The sequence below is a fragment of the Rhyacophila brunnea genome, unplaced genomic scaffold, assembly GCF_057557595.1.
Source record: "Rhyacophila brunnea isolate RB1 unplaced genomic scaffold, BYU_Rbru_1.0 scaffold_5, whole genome shotgun sequence".
Lineage (NCBI taxonomy): Eukaryota > Metazoa > Arthropoda > Insecta > Trichoptera > Rhyacophilidae > Rhyacophila > Rhyacophila brunnea.
The window spans coordinates 11,002,244-11,023,605 of record NW_028233170.1 but is presented as its reverse complement, the minus strand read 5'-3'; the positions used below and the strand labels follow the sequence as shown (position 1 = coordinate 11,023,605).

Sequence of the window (21,362 nt, the reverse complement as noted above, 5' to 3'; positions counted from 1 at the left end):
CTTAACAGTCTACATTCACCCTTCGCCACTGATAGAGGTAGCCAATATATGTTATCTCAATGCTATGCGGCCATCTATTTACCGTACAGTGAACTGTGCTACAGCGAAATCTAATACCTTCGAACAATTCATGTGATCATTCAATTTTTTTCAATACCGGAATTTCGAGATATAGAACCCGACCTCGGGATTGTCAATTACTGGCTGTTAACTATTTTGATAAAATTAATTAATAAAAGCTTCAAATCAATTCACCAAAAGATTGCCAAATTAACGTTAATCACCAGCATGTTGCTTGGGTCGACAGCTGCTGGGAAGTTGACCGTAATTTTAATCCAACAAGGAGGCGCCCAATTAAATTCAACCGGAGAGTAAGTTGATTCACCAGCTGACCCCGGTGACACAACAATTAGTAATTCAATTTCATTTATTAGATCCTCGGTGCATCATGATGGTGTTACCCGAGAATTATTATTAATCAGTAGCACAATCTGCATGATTCAGCGATGATAAAACTTGGACTTCAGTACCGTATTCTGGCTCTCTTGCGTGGATTGTATTTAATATCCCATATTGTATTTTGTAAGATTGTATTCAGTACAGAGTACAGTAACACCCCGAAGTTACGCGATATGTGGTCCGTCGAAAATCGCGTAAGTCGAATTCGATTAAGTCGGGGTACAACTTTGCATATAAGTAGATACATACATATAAATTTTGTTTTAATTGGCACCAAGGACTAACAAAAATACTAGTTCAGAAGAAAAATATTTTATAAAATTGCAGTTTTTCACGCAGAATTTCTTCGTAGGAAGCTAATATTTTTTTATTCCTTGCTTTGTAGCTATACTGCGTTCTTCGTTGGAGTATGTTTTCTAAAATTCTTAAGCCCATTTTAATTTTGCAAGCTTGACATAATGTCTCAGCTCAATTATTGAGCTGAGACATTCTGTCAAGTTTGCAATAATAATTTTGTCATGTGCTTTTCTGGTGGAACTGGGTCTGAAGTGTTGCCTTCGAGTTACGAGTTCGCGTAAGTCGGGATATTACTGTATTCAAATTAGTACACCGGAGCTACAGGGTGGTTGAAAAATAATAAACCCAGATAATCTTAATACAATTCACGATCACAATGACAAATCGTCTCCCCATCTCACCTTAGCAATTGGTTTCAAAAATACTTCTAGGAAGATTCTTATTGGATTTCAGGTCTGAGACGTCCTCTGTGGATGGAAAAATAAAGAAGGAATGCGAATTAATATTAGTAGTTTACAATAGATTCCGTGGAGTCAATAAAATCAAAAAAAAAAAAAAGTACCTAAGTAGGTAGTTCAAGGTTTGTCGATTTTTAGTGTCAAACTATAGTGATATTTCTGTATATAAACATTCCATATGTTTATTTACCTACCTAAATTTGAGGATACGTCCCTGATTTAATGCTAGGCATATATTAAATAATTATAATATTCAAGCTATCCCCGCTAAAATACAATTACAACAGGATCCTACATGTTGAAGAAAATGGTGTTGCCTTCGCAAATTCATGAAGTAACATCCTGATACGGTGAAGAAAAGGAAAAAGTAATATCCTAAATCAACGACAAATATATTATTTACCTATACCTATAAGTAGTGATTTTAAATTAAAAATATATTAAGTAGGTAGGTACTTACCAAAGATGTTGAATAAACCCTTCTACAAGATAACGTCTAAATGTTGTATATTATGGAAACATAGATGAAGAAAAGTTCAATCGCCTAATAAACAAACGAATGCGAAGACAAAATGACTCAAACCACCCAGGACTTGGGTACTTACGTAGAGGAAGGACAGATTCATCGGGCATTGCGGCCAAGAAGCATTCACTTTAGAACGGCTTGGTCATTATTTGAAAGTAACGTTACCAACACCTAAATGAGTCGCATACACTGCCACAAGAATTTGACACTATTATAACTTCAAGCCGGGACAATCCCTGTCAATCTGGGATGTACGTCAAGTCTAAGGATATACATAGACCAGGATGTCTTAACCTTTTTGAGCCACGACACAGATTAGTAATACAAAAATATTCCGTCTAAAATTATTCGAGTCTAGAGATTTTTTGACTCTTCCATAAACTACCAAAGGTTTTTAAAATTATGTTTGTAAGTAAATATGCACCTACATTATTTTTAATTTCTCTTATGATACCTATAATATAGGTACTTATTATAATAATATTATCTCAATATGCCAAGCGACACGACTTTGATTTGTGGCCTATGGGTTGATAATAGACCGTGGCGATACTGCAAAAACCTAGTTCAGCAATAAGATTTTACGATTACATTAGATCGGTTAATTCTATGGATTGCCGGTATGTTCTTATCAAACAACCTATATTTATTTGCTATGAATTATTAAAAAAATAACAATGACAATTTATAACGTTGTGAATAAAAAATTATATTAGCACATCATATTATTATACACATACTTTATTAGTCAGTTTTCAGAAAACCGCGCGAATCAAAAAAAAAGATAACGCAATAGACAACAATCAGCAAACTTTATACCCCTCCAGCTCTATGGTGGTTTTACTATGATCACTCGAATAAAATTTCTGTTTTCGTTTCAATTTATTTAAATTAAGAAAATGCATAAACTAAAAGAAAAAATATTAAAAAGTGTCTAATTAGTAATTATAAATATATATATGTAAGTTCTTGAAAAAAGTATTGCTACTTTTTGTTCGAAAAAAACTTACAATAATCTTAATATCTAGGTATATCATTTTAGACACTACATATATCAGAGTACCTACATGATCGATTAAAACTAGTAATTGGTTAAATACATTAATTAATAATCTAATTTTCAGACCACCGGGGCGGGGCTACCAATTTGGTGGCAATGTGCCCCTTATAGCCATTTTAACAACAAAATGTAAATGCAGGCCAGGCTATTATATAGTATTTTGGCTGCCACAGTGTGATAATGATGCGTACCTAATCTATAATAACATAGTCAAACTGCGTAAATGTGGGACGGATTCTATTGGCATTACGGCCATGGCGAAAAATCACTTTGGAACGGTGTTATTGTCATTTGAAAGTAACGATATCAACACAAAAGTGAGTCGCCTGCACTGCTATAATAATCCGATACCACTATATCCATAGACTATAGATACATCTAGATGCCACCCGTTGCATTGCTAAATGAAGCCGCGTGCCGTGCGTTTGATTTGTGGGCGAGCGAACGCATTCGTCTACAAATGTTCGAGACCATAGAACATTTCGCTAGTGCTCGCCCAAAGTGCTCGCACTAGACGCTCAGAATTAAAATATAATTTTCTATTTTTTTTACGTTATATAGTATTTTTAAGCGGTCAAAATGCAACCATTATGTAAAGATATCTATAATTAAGGTTATTTTAAAGAAATACTAGGTCACTGATATTAAAATATATAATAATATATAAATAAATTATCACGAACATGTATCAACTTATCTATGAAACGTAATACCATCTTCTTGCTTTTCAGTACGCCTACCATATTTTAATACAACACACAGAACCATCTTTTCTACTTAATTAACTAAAAATATTTACCACTGACTTTATGTTTAACACAAAAAATAGCAATTTTAGCAACACGGTTATCGACGCTTAGTTATGCAATAAGCTAAGATTTTCCGGCTACATCGTAGCAAACCATCTCCCAGATCTGTAAACCTTTTATCTTACTCTAGCGCGTGTCGCAGAGATTATCATCTCGCACTTATGCATCGTTTTTATTCAGGCCTTGACTATATCTATAATAAATATTTTACGATTTAATTTAATCGGTAAGTAAGTACCTATTGAGTTTAACAGAACTTTATAAACACTGTTAATGCATGGTTAACAATAAAGAAATTAAACATTTATTGTAAAAAAACACTTGTAATCCAGTTTAAGCATAGTTTTATCGATATTGTTTTAGTGGTATAAACAAAACAGCTTTATGTTTCTCTTAACATAAAATGTTAGGTATTAGGTAATTGTAATGTGGTGACTATATCATATCCCCTTCCCGCGCTGCATTCCTATGGCAAAGCAGCGTGGATGACCTCACGTTGTGGTTTCTTTCTACCTATACACAGTTCAACAATCGATGATAAAATATAGGTAGCGAGTTGCGCACACTAAATTTAATTTTTGTTGGGAATTTAAAAAGCATGATTTTATCAAGTGATTCTTACAATTAATGCTATTTCCAAAAATCTAATACAAATCAAATTGATTTTGGAGGAGTTATTATGACAAAGTCAAATAAATACCTATATGTGGGGATTGAATTTAAAAAATATATTTTTTTCACACAATGCAGTCATGGACTTGGACCAAAGAGGTTGGACGGTGGGCCGTATTTATATTTAATGACTACTGTGTAATGCACAGTCTTTCAATCTCTTTGGTAATGCATCTTTAGATCTCTTAAGAAATGTAGATAATCGAAAATAGCAAAAACCTATCTACTAATAAAATTGCAAAGGAAACTATGAATATACGTAATAAAATGTAGCATGTGGTCAGTGCGAAGATGAATAAGTAAATAGGTCTTAAACTACCTACTCAGTATTGTATTGAGTTTATTTGATTGTATATTGATGGCCGCGCGGCATAAGCATTGGCCTATAGGATCATGGGTCCCTGGTTCGAATCCTGGGTCTGGCAAAACCACAATATATTGTTTTTCAATTTGTGTTTGAGTCGAGTATGGACCTAATAGGTTGAGCAAGTGACTGACATCCATTTCTCGTAAAAAAAATCATCTGTCAATACAAACTTCCACTCTGTGGAGGCCCATATGATTATATTAGGATCGAACATGATCGAAAGAAAGAAGAATATTATATTATGTGTAGGTACCTACCTACTATAACAGTATAAGGGTTTCAGGTTAGGTTATTTATTATAAGTTGGTCAAATCAAATCAGTAGGTAATCGATTGAAAACGTAATGATTTTTATCATGACATTGTCACGTTTTGTCCCAAGTAATTTGGACCACATTTTGATTAAGTATAACTACTAGGTGTTACAACACTGTTTTGAAGAAGTTTTTAGTTTAGTTGAATTGGCCCGTAAAAGTAATAATATCCTGTACGTTATCAGACGTAGTTGATTTAGAAAAAAACAAAAACTTCGAAAATATGCATAGGCCTACTGGAACAATAATTAGGTTTTGGTAATTTTATAGTACTTATTTTATTTCTAGTTTAGTTTTTTATTTTTTGTCATCGAGGTATTTTGAGACCAAAAATCAAACCAAAACTTAACACAACCTATTTCAACCCAAAGATAATGTTTTGGAATGTTTTTCAATAGGTTGTATTAGTTTTTGGTTTGGTTTTTGATTGAAAACATCTTAACCACAATGGCGAAATGAAGCACTAGGTTTTACTATAACAAAGTAGGTAGCTAACATTCTCGCACCTATATTCGTATTGAATAAAAAAAAATCAGGTAGGTACCTAGTTATTTATTTATAATCGGCATTTTTCGCCTTATATTTATGACTTATTTTTTGTGATCATTCGTCTTAGTCATATATTCTACAGTCTAAACAATCTCGGTTCATGGATATTGCTGTCAATCGGTGTATAATATTGTCTCGAGTTGTTCTTACATAGATGGTGAGTGCGTTGGTTCCCACTAATCATGGTTCATCTTCGAAATGTCATTTACCCAATGAAATGTCATTGCATTTACACAATTAGCTAAATAGCGCGATCGGCAGCATGTGGTCTCAATCACCTGGTAATTATCTAATCAACTGGTCAATAAATCGATCCCGCGAGCTGCATTTGCTTTTTATTTCTTTTGTCGAGTAGGTGTTAAATCGTGAAGGGTTTTCGCCATGGCTCATTAGAATTATTCGGACCTACCGTGTTTGTATGTTAATTCAGAAATGACATAAACATTATTCAAATAGTAATTATTGCTTATTATGATAAAATAATATTATAATATCTCAACTTATTTCGCAATATTATGTAACGGGTAACAAATTTTAATACGTCAATGGTTATAATAATATTATACATACCAAGAATTTCACTATTCAGAATTTGTTGTGCGCTGTACGCCACGCTAACAGCATCATACTTCTTGGTAGCATCTACCAGTGCTGTACTCAGAAATAAAATAAATAATATATTATGCTGACCGCCGCGTTGTTGCCAGATCGTAAAAATAAGATTTTTATTTACTGAGTAGCTTCCAGTTCAGCCGTATAATTCTATTGATAGGTATCTGTAATGTGTTTTATATTGTTTAATTCATTGATTTACCATATATGAAAGACTTTTAGCTAAATTTGCATAGCTTTGACACATTTTTTTAATCCCGAGATATTGAACTTCTCAGGGAAGCTCCAACCGGGATCCTGGACAAGTATTTACGTGAAAATCCCGCCAAACCGAGACAGTTGGCAATTCTACTTGCACTTCACTCTCGCCACAAATCAGTTCTCTCAAGCAACTTCTGATCCAACCATCCAACCGACACTTTGTTCACGATATCAATTTCACCAGAGAGTGAATTTTCTTTAAAAAAACTGATATAATATATTACTGTATAGGTACCTACCTACAACTTCCATTGCTTGGGCGTGATTGTCTTATTGTGAACGTATACGAGACGGAGTAAGTAATATAATGGTTTTGCCTAAATAACTACAATCGTATTCTTGATCACACTCAAAGAATTTTTCTGTATAGGTAAAACTTATAAACCAATATTTAATAAGTTATCAAATTATATTCGCTCCGCTCACACAGAAATGCAGTCAGTAGACAGACGATAACAAACCGGTTCATGATGAAAGTAATAACAATATTGTCACACAAGTTATAAATACTTACTTTCAAACAATAACAACACTTAATAAGTCATCTGCACTGCCAGAGGAATCTGAGACCATTATTATATAAATGCCTACCGAAAGAAAAGTATCGATACTGAATCATTGCTATTTTTCATCCCTTAGGCCAGGGGTAGTCAACCTAGTCCTTACCGCCCACTAGTGGGCGTTCCAGCTTTCATGGTGGGCGGTAGGGGTTTTAAAAGCATTTTTATCATGTTTTCATAAAATTCTCCGTGACAATTTAAATTTCAGAAAACATAATATTTGTATCGCCCTCGCATAAGTTTAGTTCACGGAGGAGACCTTTGTTTGTTCCTCACAAAAATTGAGCCAGATATCCAGTATTTAGTTTCGCAGCATCAGCTTCAGAGATCTCATTAATAATTTAATTAATTAGATGTAATTTTATGCTTCTATGTATGCATAGTATAAATAAAAGATAGATTTAACTTCTGGAAGTTGTTTTATAAAGATTTATTCTGCTAAACATAGCGAAAGTCTGATATAAAGTATTTGGTAAGTAAGTAGTATTATATTATGCTTTAACTTGCTGTAACTCTGCTTTATAAATTGTGTATAGTAAAGTTATTTCCATACTTTATAAATCATCATTACTATGGAACCGGTGGGCGGTTACAAAATTTTACTACTAACAGAGATACAAAAGTGGGCGGTAGGTATAAAAGTTTATATAAAGGTTGACCACCCCTGCGTTAGACCTTTGGGTTAGGCGCTTAGGGATCATCCAAACGTCAGCAAACCGTCCACATCATTAGACAGAACAGATTTTGTTAAAAAACAGAAATATTAATGGACGTTGCGAACACCTGGCAATCATAAAACTTGGCGTGCGAACTTCGTATTTAAAAATAACATTATTTTTGTAGCAGTAGCGTCCAGTCCAGTCCGCTACGCGACGCGCCTGCCCCCACTACCTGTATTGCCGGTTTACGACGTTTACGTTTTTCTTCGGCAGCCATCAGTTTTGTTTTGAGTGTGGAAGTGGATTGATCGTGTAGTTATGGTGAAAGCGACGGCCCCACCGGCCGTTCCCGATGAGTATGGATGGCGAGGAGAGACCAAAGTTCCATTCACTCAATTCTTATTCAATGGAGAAACGGGAGAATTTCTCGGAAGAACTCCAACTAGCTGGGGTAAGCTATTGATAGATGACTCGTGTTATGAAGTGCCAAAAGTTTGAAATTAGCATACCATCGTGCCAGTTTTGTTTTGCGTAACATATAGTACCTAGTGCAGACTTCGTAGTTCAATAGTTAATGTACAAGCTACACGCTTATACCTATATTAATATTCATTTTATGTTTTCTTGTGATTCATTTTTTGAATTTGTTTGAAAAGTGTTTTGTAAGTGTTTGCGCGGGGAATCTTTAAACCTAGTGCACCATAAGAGTGAGCGAGACAACGAGAGAATCCTCATGGCGAAAATGAGCCTTCGAAAACAAAACTTGTTCTTATTGCAATAACTTCTTCAAAAAGGGGTTTGGCCGATAACATTGTCCAAGAAAATAAATGCGCTTATGCAAAATGGACATGTGTGAAATATGATATTCGATTCGCAATGTTATATTGTCATTGAGTAATTCATTATATTGTTTGATGTATTCTTGTTTATTATCTTCTTCACAATGACCGTTAAGGTGATTGTTTGACACGGGCGATGTCGTTGCGGGTGTGGCAGGTGCAAACGTAAACAACGACTTTGAAACTTACAAAACGTCACTATTTTGTGTGAAGAAAATAACCGCTGACAAGTAATATTATAACAGAACCTCTGCAATGCCTACCTACCTATAAACTTATAATATATTTCTGTCAAAATTACAATACATAATATTGTCAAATTCTCCGTCTATAGTAGTAATTATAAAGGTGTATAATTATTAATGAGTAGTAATCAATTGGATGTGCTTTAATATCGAATTTATTAAATTGCCAGTTACTCAATCAGCGATATAGTAGTTTCTATAATATTCTTGAAATATTGTTTATACGAAAATAAAATAGAAATACCTAGTGGACAATAAGTATGTACTTCCTATTCAACGATATTATGAGCACTCGTTTCAAATACCTAGCTCCTAGTGGTATGGTTTTAATACCAATAACCGATAACGTATAACTAACTCGCTTCACATTCTTATCAAACTTCGCGGTATCAAATTCAATGAGTTTAATCTTTAATCGGATGCATACTACCGATTAGAGTGGTTCATTTTATTCAACCGCCCATTTCTAAGCGCGAATAAGTAAATGTTGTAAAATAAAAATTTAGTTTTCCTGGCACAAAGTCAGACATTCTTTCCATCATTATTGATTTGTTTAGCTGAGGTGAGTCATGATCGATTATTCACCGCACGCATAGACAATAATATTATTTTTATTATATTCGTATCATGGAGTCAGATACGGCATTAAATAATTTTCTATATGGCAATACCGATACCTACTTCTGGCGCAGTTATACAGTTGTATGAATTTAATTAAACAAGGTTTAATTTATAGTTAAATTTTATTATTCTGCAATTATTATTAATTCTATATTTTATTCTTACTATTTTCAATATTCTATAAATGAAGGGCTTGTTCTCAAATGATCCTGTATTCATATTTCACGAAAAAAATATTGATATAGGTACATACCTACCTACCTACCTAATATATTTATGATTATTATTGTTTTTACTGTTTGACTTTGTATTGAGAACTCGCACGGATGTTATGAAAATAATAACAAACCATGTCTATGGGATTGTACTTCAATATTGTTAATAAAATGCCTAAAATAAAGTATCTAGGTACCTACATTTTTTGATACATCGCAGCCAATTAATGTTTGAATAATTAAGGGTTTCCCTATAAATGCCTTAGCCGAAAATTAAATACCTAAATATCAGTGGCGTGTAAGCTGTTAAGTTTCGACATAAATAGTGAACACTGAACTTTGTCAGTCATACTTATTTGTTTTCATTGCAACAAGAATACAATTTGCAGATAGTGCTGGTTAGTTTTTAAAATTCAATGAAACCCTGCCTAAACCAAACCACAATAATTTAGATAATATGATATGGTCGATCCCACACCCACGGTGGCCGCGCGGCATAAGCGTTGGACTATCACGCCGTGGGTCTCAGGTTCGAATCCTGGGTCTGGCAAGTACACATATTGTTTTTCAATTTGTGTGTGAGTCAGGGTATGGACCTAATAGGTTGAGCAAGTGGCTGACATCCATTTCTCGTAAAAAACAAAATCTGTTAATACAAACCTCTACTCTGTGGAGGCCCATATGATCCTATTAGGATCGGACATGGTCGAAAAAAAAAAAAAAAAAAATGAGTCATTGCACATTTTTAAAAACTAATCAATAACACCTGTAAATTGCAGTCTTAGTTCAATAAATACAAATACGTATGACCTAACAAAGTTTAATGTGCACTAAATAGCCAAACAACCACCCTTCGCTATTGATGGTAGGTAGGGTGAAAGTGATTCGTAGTTTGGTGTTGGTTTTGTTTAGGTATTGAAACGGGCATTGTAGCAAAAAAACTCCAACACATGCAAATCGTCCATGGTGCCACGGTTAGTGCTTCGAAAGAAAGTACCTATATACCTTTTCGACGGCCTTCTGTAGAATAATTATTGTACTAAAGTATGTATACCTATTTACCTACAATATGAGTGTTTTTTTAGGAACTAGGTAGTTCGTGAAACACTGGACGAAAGTAGCAAATTTATGCAAGTACGCGATGACGAATAGCCGTGCAGTGCAATTACTCGAATTTCGAAATTATTTCCTGGAAAAATTTCCAGACGACGTATTTCTGGCAATGTTTCCATGGCATCAATTAAAAGTTCGTACCTAGTTTGAAATAACGCGGGAATCAAATTACAGTATCAACAATATTCGCATACACATTCTGGTCACATAACATAACATAAACTAATGGAGCAGCAGTGACATAATAATTAATTAAAATGCAGTAAAAAACACAGAATATTTATCCACATCTGTTCGCAATACTGCTGTCGAAAAGAGGCCATAAAAATTAAAAATGATCCGAAAAATAATGTGGTTATGAAGATCGCTAAATTGATTGTCAACTAGGGCAATTCATTTTATTTTTAGTAAATATTTTTTTTATTGATTTAATTTTCACCCCACAATATATTTGGAAAAAAATGTGAGGCACACCCTTCGTATTCCGGGTTCTTGCTCGGCTTTACTGATTCAAATACTAATTACAATGAAATTATTACCATAATATTACTTGAATTATCTGTAGCGCAGGAGAGAAAATATAATATGAAAATGAGTAAGAGAGAGTGGAACAGGCAAAAGGCATATTAGACTTGCACGTAAGTGAAAATTCTTAATTTGAAAAATTGGAGGAATCGTTATTTTAATAGAGTCCTGAAAAAAACAAATGATACTCTCAAAAAATATTGACGAATGCTTACAGTGGGGCGATATCATAATATTGAGTATATTGATTTGATATTGACACAATTAATTTGTGACAGATTGCCGGAAAAATATAAGGAAGCATATTAATATGGTTTCAGATAGGAAAGTATTTTGAAAACTATATATCTCTGAAAATATCAATTTCCATAATAATATTATTATATTCGATTCAAATTATAGAAATTTCGGTACTTAGTGGATAAATCGAAATTAAAGTGTTAAAAAATCAACAGAGTGGCATTTAGATAAGAAATTACATAGTATGTTACCCAAGAAATTTATTATTTTTATTCGACCATGTCCGATCCTAATAGGATCATATGGGCCTCCACAGAGTAGATGTTTGTATTAACAGATTTTGTTTTTACGAGAAATGGATGTCAGCCACTTGCTCAACCTATTATCTATAATCAATTATATATAATCAAAGTTAAGAATTTGATTTACAATTACAAAAGGTGGTCTCCAATATTAACGAATTCTTGTTAAGAAATGTCCGCGTAATTAGAATAATTGTATCGGTAAAGCTCACCGCCCGTATTTCGTTGGTTGTGGATTAAACTCCCATATGTGGTGGTAACAGACAAAACTAGGATGTTTTTATAATGTGTATGTTTGCGAGATTGTTCCGAATTACGTACTATATTCTTGATGGTTGCATTCTTAAATCTTAATGCATTATTTATTCATTATGTAATTAAAAATGAATTTATTAAATTTGTTGTAACAATTAAAGTATCATTACATGTTTATATGCTGTACCTTTTTTGCAATACAAAAATGAGCATTGGTTATTTTTTTTTTATTCTATAGTAAGTTATATAAATAAATCCTGCCATGTTGACCAACTTAGCGTTTTTTCTCTTTATAGATTTTTTTTAAAGGGAAGCGAGTCACATGAAACGAAACACATCGTTCAACTAGCATTAAATCCACACTGAACAGGATTACATTTTTCACAGAAGTAGATTTTTTTCGAAAACGAACTTTGAGATTCAGTGGACACCAATAAAAAGCTCTCGGCTTCGAGTGGATGTTAAAAAAAGTCCTGCTAAATTGTAAAAGCTTCACGTATATAATTATGTGTTTTGTTAGATTTAGCTTCCTATTTTCGTACTAAGTACCTACTAGTAAACTAGTTAAAGAAAATAGGTTATGTTAATCGCTTAATTAATATTATTATGTATTTAAATCTCTTCACAAAAACTGTTAAAATACCCATTTTTATATAATAGTAAAAATAAGTTATTTTCCATTAAAACTCCTAGAACGTAATGGCATAGTCATATTCTCGACTCCACGTGGTACAGTCTTGCCATCTGAGCTTCGGCCGTTCAGGTCTTCTCTTGTCCTCATGTCATAGGGTGTGTAAAAAACTCATCCGGCAATTTACCTATGCATGTGGCCGATCCAGCGCAATCTGTTCATTTTCATATCCCACGTGACCTTTCGCATTTCAAAAAGTGTGTACACAGGGAACACAAACTGAATGGGAACTGGCTTACTCAACTGGGCGTGATATAAAAGGCAACGGATCTTGAGTGTGGAAAAATACGGGATACTATTAAACTGGAATATACTCGTATTATTTTCAATAGTTACGTATGTATGATAATTGATAATAATGTGCATTAAAGTTTGTTACGTAAATGTAAAAGTGGGGCCACACCGAAAACAAGTCGCGCGACAACTCGTTAAATTTTACGATAAGCATGATAATTATCGTAAAATTTCTTAAGCAATTATGATAATTATCGTAAAATTTAACGAGTTGTTGCGCGACTTGTTGCCGGTGTGGCCCCACTTTAACGTGCATCCAATATTGAACGTCGTCGGCATGCTTTGTTATGCTTCATAATATTGGTCCATGGTGATGGCTTTTACATTTCTTTTTATTAATCTGTTCTGTGTGTGCACAGTGCCTCATTATAGCACGACCTTCGAATGCACTTTTATGTTTTGATAATATGTATATAGCTTAGTCTAAACAATTATATTAATTATAGTAATATTAACTATATTTAGGCATTATTTGAGTCAGTATGTATTTGATCGATTACCAAAATAATAAATACATCCATTACGTTCTAAAAAAAGTAATGTCTTATCTAATTAAGAAATCATCTAAATCTAAATGTAAGATACTAAAATAATAGATACGAGTGAGTCCTAATATAAGTATAGAAATACATACTTAATTTTACGTAATATTAATAAATTGTCTTTGGTGCTTATTATTTTTATTTATCTAATAATATCTAGTGGGTAATATAATTTTTATGGCAGATAAGAATGTTTAATTTACTGGATTTATTTAATAAAAATCGGCTATGAGATAAGATTATAGCGATTTAAATGTGTGCAGTGATTCAAATTAATAATCAGTTAACCAAACGCACTATAATAATTGATTTTACATAGAAATATGACTTAAATGTATTTAAAAAATACTCACGGTAAATAAATGGGTTTTTAATGTTTCCATTGAATTACTTAAACATTATAATATACAATGCAATTGCTACGAATGGTGTGAATTGATGAATTAGTAGGCAGGTAGAAATTACAATGTGTAGTGCCATCTTTAAATACTAGGTACTGTAAAATTATAGGTCTATAATCGACACATATCTATGAAAATATCTGGCGCTGCACTTTGTACAAATAAAAAAGTTTCTATACAAAAATAATATTTAAAGTAAACTCTCAATACTGTAATATTTTCGAAGTATGTCGAATATATCAGAACACATTGACGATAAGTTACAAGTTAGTGTGTTTGTATTTATTGTTTTCTTTTGTTATAATCGTATACCTTCGCCCAACAGGCAGTCTTCGCCACTGATTTAAACTGTTGTGTACTATTTTCGTCGTAGTCTATCAATTTTTCTGTCATCGTGATAAATAAATTATTATTGGCGAGAAAATAATGTATTTAGTTATTTTAAATCAGTCCCAGTGTTGCCGTCGTAAACTTTCAGAATGTCTTCGGAATTTCTTGTTCTATTTAAAACCTCACAGTTTCATCCAAGAGCTTTTAGAAGTGTCTTAGAATAGAATATTAAGATTCATTTATTTTAGATTGTGATGACATGACCATCTAATTTTCTTTCGCATTTCCTCAACCAAAACGATGTATTATTTAATTATAGAATTATATAGTTATATGAAAGTCTTCGTTGTGACAGACTTTAATATGCATGTCGACCTAAACACAATTTGTCTCAGCTTGTAGGAGGATCTCTGAGCATGAAAACAAAGTGTTCCATGTTTTGTATTTCGCCACATCTGCAGGATTGGTCAGGCAAGTAGCTCCATTTCATCATTATGTCTAGAATTCTTCCTATCATGGTTCGCAGTCAGCTGAGGGCTTCACATGACCCGAACTCTGGACTAGCTTTAGTTATATAGTGTAAGATATTTAGGTGTATATACAAAGTAAAGATGTTGAATAAAACATAATTCCATGAATGTGAAGATTTCATTTCGCATTTATTTGTCAGGGTAGACTGAGATATATTATGGCTTTGTTATAAGTAAGAAAGTAACTTACACCGAAAGTCAAAATAGGCCACTATTTTTTTTCCAAACAATGGATCCAATACTGCCAACACAATATTATTCGAATACCTATTATACCTATACTAAAATCGTCCTCGAATAGCTGTTATATTTAATATTGTAATACAAAACGTTCATTTTATGATCCTCTTAGTTGTCCAACTTGTCAATTAATGTGGGATGATCACTAAAAAGCGTGTACATTCTGTTGTAAAAAAATATTATTTCATTGATATTTTGCAGGGGAAGTATTAACCATTCTTATTGTTATTTCCTTAACCGGCTTACGTGAAAGTAATTTTCACAGTAACCACGAGGTTACGACCTCGTCGTATCACTTGATTTGTATTGCATCACTTATAGTCTGCCGAAGAAGTAAGAAAAATAGATATTGTGGATCCCAGTGCTTTAAACTGAGATGTAATTTCCCCTTACCGTCGCGCAGTAGGCTCGCTGCGTAGTGGAGGAATAGTTTGACAGTGAGTGCCCAAAATATCACAAACACTTGTATATTGATGACGAATGGGAAATTGAATATTTCTTTGTAGTGGACAGTGTCAACCGTCTTTGATTAATTTTTATCGTCTCAGTGTCTCTGGCATGGTCAAAACTCATTCGTAAAAAACCTTTTTTCAGTACACCATATTATCATAATAGTGTTTTTAGCACATCTATGTCTTGTAAGGTGTAACTTATTTTGAATGACGTATTTATTGATTGGGGTTTTAAAAAATACGCCATATATACTTATCTCATTTAATTATGTATTAAAAACTAAACCATATTGCTTTGTAAATAGTCCATTTAATGTATTATTCTTTTAATCTTTTCTTATCTTGCTATCGATGTCGTTCAGCATGTTTCTACAATCCTGATACCATTTTTTAATCTATCATTGATTGGCATATATAATAATAACAATACTGTCATAGAGCAGCATGCACAATCTAAGATTTCGTTCCTAAGGATAAGTCGCCGAAAAGCATGACTTAACTATAGACAATCCTGAGTATAGAGTTAAGGAATCCTTAACCATAGACTACTTTTGTTATGAACACGCCCCCTTCTGTATTACCATTTACCACTGACAGCTGCTGTCAAAATAAATTCGCATGTCTATAACACAGCCCATACACTCAAATTCATTTAACAATGTATCTCAATATGGATATTGATAGTGTTAATTCGTTTGGCATGTATTTGCAGAATATTATTTACTTTTATACGCCAACCCGCAGAAATACAAAATGCCAGGTGAAGAATGACACTTGACGCTAGTATTACCATGTTAAAAAAATATCTTGCGGTGTCTGTGGAATCACGTATAATGACTTATAACGGAGTATTATAATTAAATATCAATATGTATTTATAGTTATTGCATTTATAAAATGCAGTTGTCATATTTTTGTCATCGTTTAACAATTATAAAATAATTTACCTAATTTACCTAACGAGAATTTTTAAATATGGTATTATTTTCAATAGAAATGATCTTAACTAAGGACAATGTTTCTGCATAGTGTTTTCTGCTAAGGAAATTTTAGTTATGACAAATGTTTCTGCATTCCGCTCATAGTGCATACGCTAAATCGGCTAAATGATAAACTAGTACGAAAATATCCATTACTGATTGCAATGAAAAATTGTGAACTCACCCGGGGTGGATTAATAGTGGGATATACTTACTAAGTCAAGGTCGTCTATAATTAGTATTCTATTGCATATTTCGTTTAAATTAATTAACATTTTTTTTTCTTCAAACAACCATCATTTTCTATAAATAATTTACCATATTGCATTAAGTATTAGCAATTACTAGCACTACGATATAAATCCAGTTTCATGCCGAAAAACATTTTTGATAAACACAAGCTTGAGAAAATCACATACCTATACCGTAATATGCAAATTATTAAAAATATTTTATGTCCCAACACTGATTTTAATTTTAATGGCATATCCATTATCAGACTCAGACATGTCCATATTAATTAAATGCAACGAAACAATGGTTTTTACTTACTAAATACTTACATGTTATTTTTTGACACATTTTCTGTATAACAAAATTTGATATATATTATACCGGTATTAATATTCGTACAGTTTGATACAAATACATACAATCTTATGCAGTTATTTGTACTTTTCTTTATAATCAGAAAAATGGTAAAGTTTGGGGTTGATTTTATGTCACATAGTATGTATTGTGACCGCGTCGGTAATCATACCCGAAATCACCAGTTTGAGTATCCATTGCCCTGTTCATTGAACTACGAAGGTAAGCTTTTTAAACTGGATACACAAGACGTTGAAAAAAACTTTGCTCCATCTATTTATAGAATATAGATGTATCCTAAACGTATGAAAGTATAACAAAAACTTGAACCTCGGGTCATAGTTTACCTACGAGTGACTTCACATTGCGAGTAATTTGAAAACAACTTCACACTATGAGATGTATTTGACAATTTGCATGATGAGTAGATAAGCGGTCAATAATACAATACTTTGCCATTCCTACTTAGTTTAAAAAAATTGCTAATTATTTTATAACTTCACGCGAGTAAATAAAAGGTGTAAAGAAAACGAATGGCGGAGGAACTCGGAAATGTCAATTTCTTAATTTTAGTTTACCTACCAATATTACCATACTTCATTCGTTTAAATGTTCTAATATAAATATGTAGTACCTATATAATATGCAGTCCAAATTATTGTAAAATTAAGATAAACTCTCATTTTATCGACGAATTTGAGTTAAACCCTATCCATTTAATCCAATTGGAGTCATATAACACGACGAAAATCGTCAAAATCAATTTATTTACTCAACTAGTCATTCACCCCTCACCCTAAACACAATATTAAAAGCACATAAACCTCCAAAATGCACATAATTATTATTAGGCACTATGGAAACGGAGGCACACGAAAACAAACCCGGCACCGTGCGTTCGTGTCTAGACACAATCGATGCAACCCCACCTTAATAAGTCGCCTATCAAAGTGCACCCCATTTTTGGGTAGAGTGACTGCACCCTTGCATATGTTACAGTATAAAAGGTAAGCGCGCAGGTAAAATAATGCACCGTCACGGGCCAACAGGTTCTATTGTATTTTTCCCCACATCTACTTTACTATGTCGCATGTTTACTTTGTTGTAGTAATGACATACCCATGTCTCACCTACACAATGTATTTTGTAGAGGCGATTTAATGGTATTTCAATAAATTTTCAAATTCATGGACACTTGAGTATTAAAGATTGAAAAGATCCACGTATATACTGACCTTCTAAGTAAGAAGGCAGTAACTGACTCTCACACACTTTCAAGATAAATGACATAATGTGTTTTTTTTAACTTTAGTACTTACTGTGAATTAATAAAAAACGGTGATAATTTTTATTAGTAGGATGTTAAAATACAAATAAATTAAAAATAAACAAGCAGTAACTGCAATAAATAGGTGCAATTACTGGCTTTTTGCTAAGAAATTTGTATTATTTTAGCAGATGTCCATTTTTTTCACTAAGGATTTTAATGGTATTTTAGTGATAATTATGATTTTAAAGTGAACAGAATATATAGCTTTCAAAATTACCTAACAGATGGCATTCATAACTCAAATATCACAAATTTTGCGAGTTACTGCCTTCTTCCTTGGAAGGGCAGTTATAGATGACCAAGTTTAATAGATAGTGTTACATCGTAATAGTATATCGCGATTCGGGAACAAGTGTGGACCGATATATTATTTATTATAATCGTGATTGATTGACTAAAGCAATTTGATTTTTGTTTGAAATTGGCACCGTTTTACTACATTGCGTTATCTCCCGGCGAAAGTAATAAAATAATACAAGCGCTTCGATTTTAGATATTTGAAAAAGGGTCAATTGCCCCTTACACCGTGTCACTGTTATGTTTGCAAGTAGCGTATTCAAAATGTAACTTTCCCAGGTTCGTTTTTTTTCGGGCCTAGAGAGCGTGTTATCTCGAGCTCCCCCTATACCTTAAAAATTAATTCCATAACCGTGTATAATTACATAACAATTTACTTTGATATAAACTAGTATAAAAATAAATGTTTTTGGTCGAATCCGACCGCAAATGAAGTACCTATTATCTATTACTTACGCCTCGAATCCTGCCATTCCCCGTAAAGTACCATAAACCTAGTGTCATAGTGGGTATATCGACTTTAAAATTAAAAATTCGATTGTAAATTATTATTCTTAACAGTTTTCAACATTCTATAAATGATTTAGAAAATACGACATATTATAAAACAACAGATTCATAAAATATAAATGCTAAAGCCAGCCGCCGTAGATCAAGGCTTTGAATCCACTTTCGGTTCATTACCTAATGACGGACAGATCATAAAACCGCAATACATACCAGATCGGCTGAGTGTCCTCAAATATTACCAATATTCAAAGCGCGTCTTATTTACATGTTAAACTTTAATAAAAAATAATCGTGATAGAAAAAATACCAGGTGGCACTGCCACCTGTCAAAATTCTTGTCAATACGCCCAATAATACTGTTTAGCTAACAATAATATCATAAGCAAAACAATTTAGCAAGTCGATTTGAATACAAATGTCCAACATGGATTTTAAGTATCTGTTTCGATAAAGCCGGTGTATTTTACGTGAACAGGTTAAGAAGCGTGTGAGCGAAATTCATATACGAGACTAAGCTATTAAGTGCAGCGCGCATGAAGGGGATGCAATGACATTATTGGAGGGATGCAACATGGGTGTTATATTTATTCGATCGCGCAAAAAAGACGCAAAGTCTTTCACATGCAAATGTACGTGCGTCAGTGAGATACAGCTTATATATTACAGGCAGATAATAATGTACTTTTAAAATAAATAAACAAATAAAGTAAATTTATTGCTGAGAGAGAAAGTCTTCCAGATTGTCACTAATTATAAACACCAATGCTAGTGGTCAAATTGATAATATTACCTGTCTCTTCTGTCAAAAAAGAGTAGGTATTATTAAAAAATGTACCACCCCGGTCCTAAGTAATTTGGTAGTTACATCTATGTATGTACCTGCATACCGATCGGGTCTGCCTAGGGAAAGTGAAAACAGAGCTATACACTTTGTCGTGATAACAATTCGGTTATAGATTTTATGGCACGCTCCGTTTAATTCATACATATTCATATTATATATTCATATTTATGTACCTACATACTTACGTGTAATGTCACTTTTTTTTTCACTAACCATTATATACTAACTCTACCTACATAGTAAGTATATTATTATCAATCAATACATAAAGTCATAGTATTACCAGCATGGTATTTCCACTTACTAGCTCCTAATATTTTGTTTATTTCATTCACAATGTATTCAGTAACATTACCTATAGGTAGTAAAATAGTCTAACTGATTTTTAATTTTCAATTTTATCGGTAGGTTTGTTCAAGTATATACGAGGAAAGATTGTTGGACATCCATCGTTAACGGTTAAATTTTAACTCATATGCAGAGTGAAGCTAAGGCAAATATAGCAAACAACCATGCCCTACCAGGGGTTCTTAACCTTATTGGGGTCGTGGGCGCATTTGAGATTTAGGATAATAGTGGGCTAACGCCGGATTTCTAAAACAACAAGATTTTTTATAATAAATATTATTATGTTGCATATTGTGTTAAATAATTTTATGTCACCAACCACTATTCATCACTGGAAAGTGTACAAGTACTGTATTTTCGCTTTGAAAGGTTTTAATACAGCTAATCATTTCTGCTATATTATGTTAATTTTTTAATTAATTATTCTAATTGTTCGAACGTTTGACGTTTTGATATGAGAAAATTTTTAATCTTTTCCAAAATATCGGCCAAGAGTGCCCTGACTTAACCATCTTATATCTATATCTGAAATAAGGTCAGCTTGTGATGAATTGTCTTTTTCTACGAAGGCTTCAAGCACTCCCTGTGATAAAGAATTTTTTCGACTATTGTTTATTATTTTCAGAACGACATACATGACATATTCAAATGATAATATTTTAGCACATAATGCTTCTTGATGATTAATACTCTGATAATACAAGTACGTGAAAGATTCATCTCTCTTGCAATGGGAAATGAATCAATTCTTGCAGCCAATCATTGCTGGAGCACCATCAGTAATTATTGCTGATTCCTTGTGGCGCATGGAAATATCTACCCTACTTAATTTCCTCTATCTACTGGATCCTTTCTAGTAGATACTAGCGCAACGCGATTTTGTCCACTACTTATTTATTGAAATTCAAATGTTCAATGTGCATAGGACCGAGAGAAGTGGAATTAGCTGGTAGATGCCTTTATGTAACAGTGTAGATATCTCAGTAGGAATGGATCAGTAGGACAATGATCATGGTTTGAATTAATTA

At 33.0% G+C, this 21,362-nt stretch overlaps 1 protein-coding gene across 2 annotated transcripts in view; it reads left to right on the top strand.

Annotated features, from left to right (window-relative positions):
* Window positions 1-21,362, top strand: part of LOC147066041 (sodium/potassium-transporting ATPase subunit beta-2-like) — a 103,578-nt gene that overhangs the window by 14,139 nt on the left and 68,077 nt on the right. Inside the window, exon 1 of one of the 2 annotated variants that reach the window (XM_085955813.1) lies at window positions 7,881-8,053. The exons of the other annotated variant lie outside the window; for it this stretch is intronic. Within the exon in view, the coding sequence (XP_085811939.1) occupies window positions 7,921-8,053 (133 nt within the window). The 5' untranslated portion in view covers window positions 7,881-7,920. Of the gene's footprint in view, window positions 1-7,880; window positions 8,054-21,362 lie in introns of those variants that run through there. 2 annotated transcript variants of the gene reach the window in all.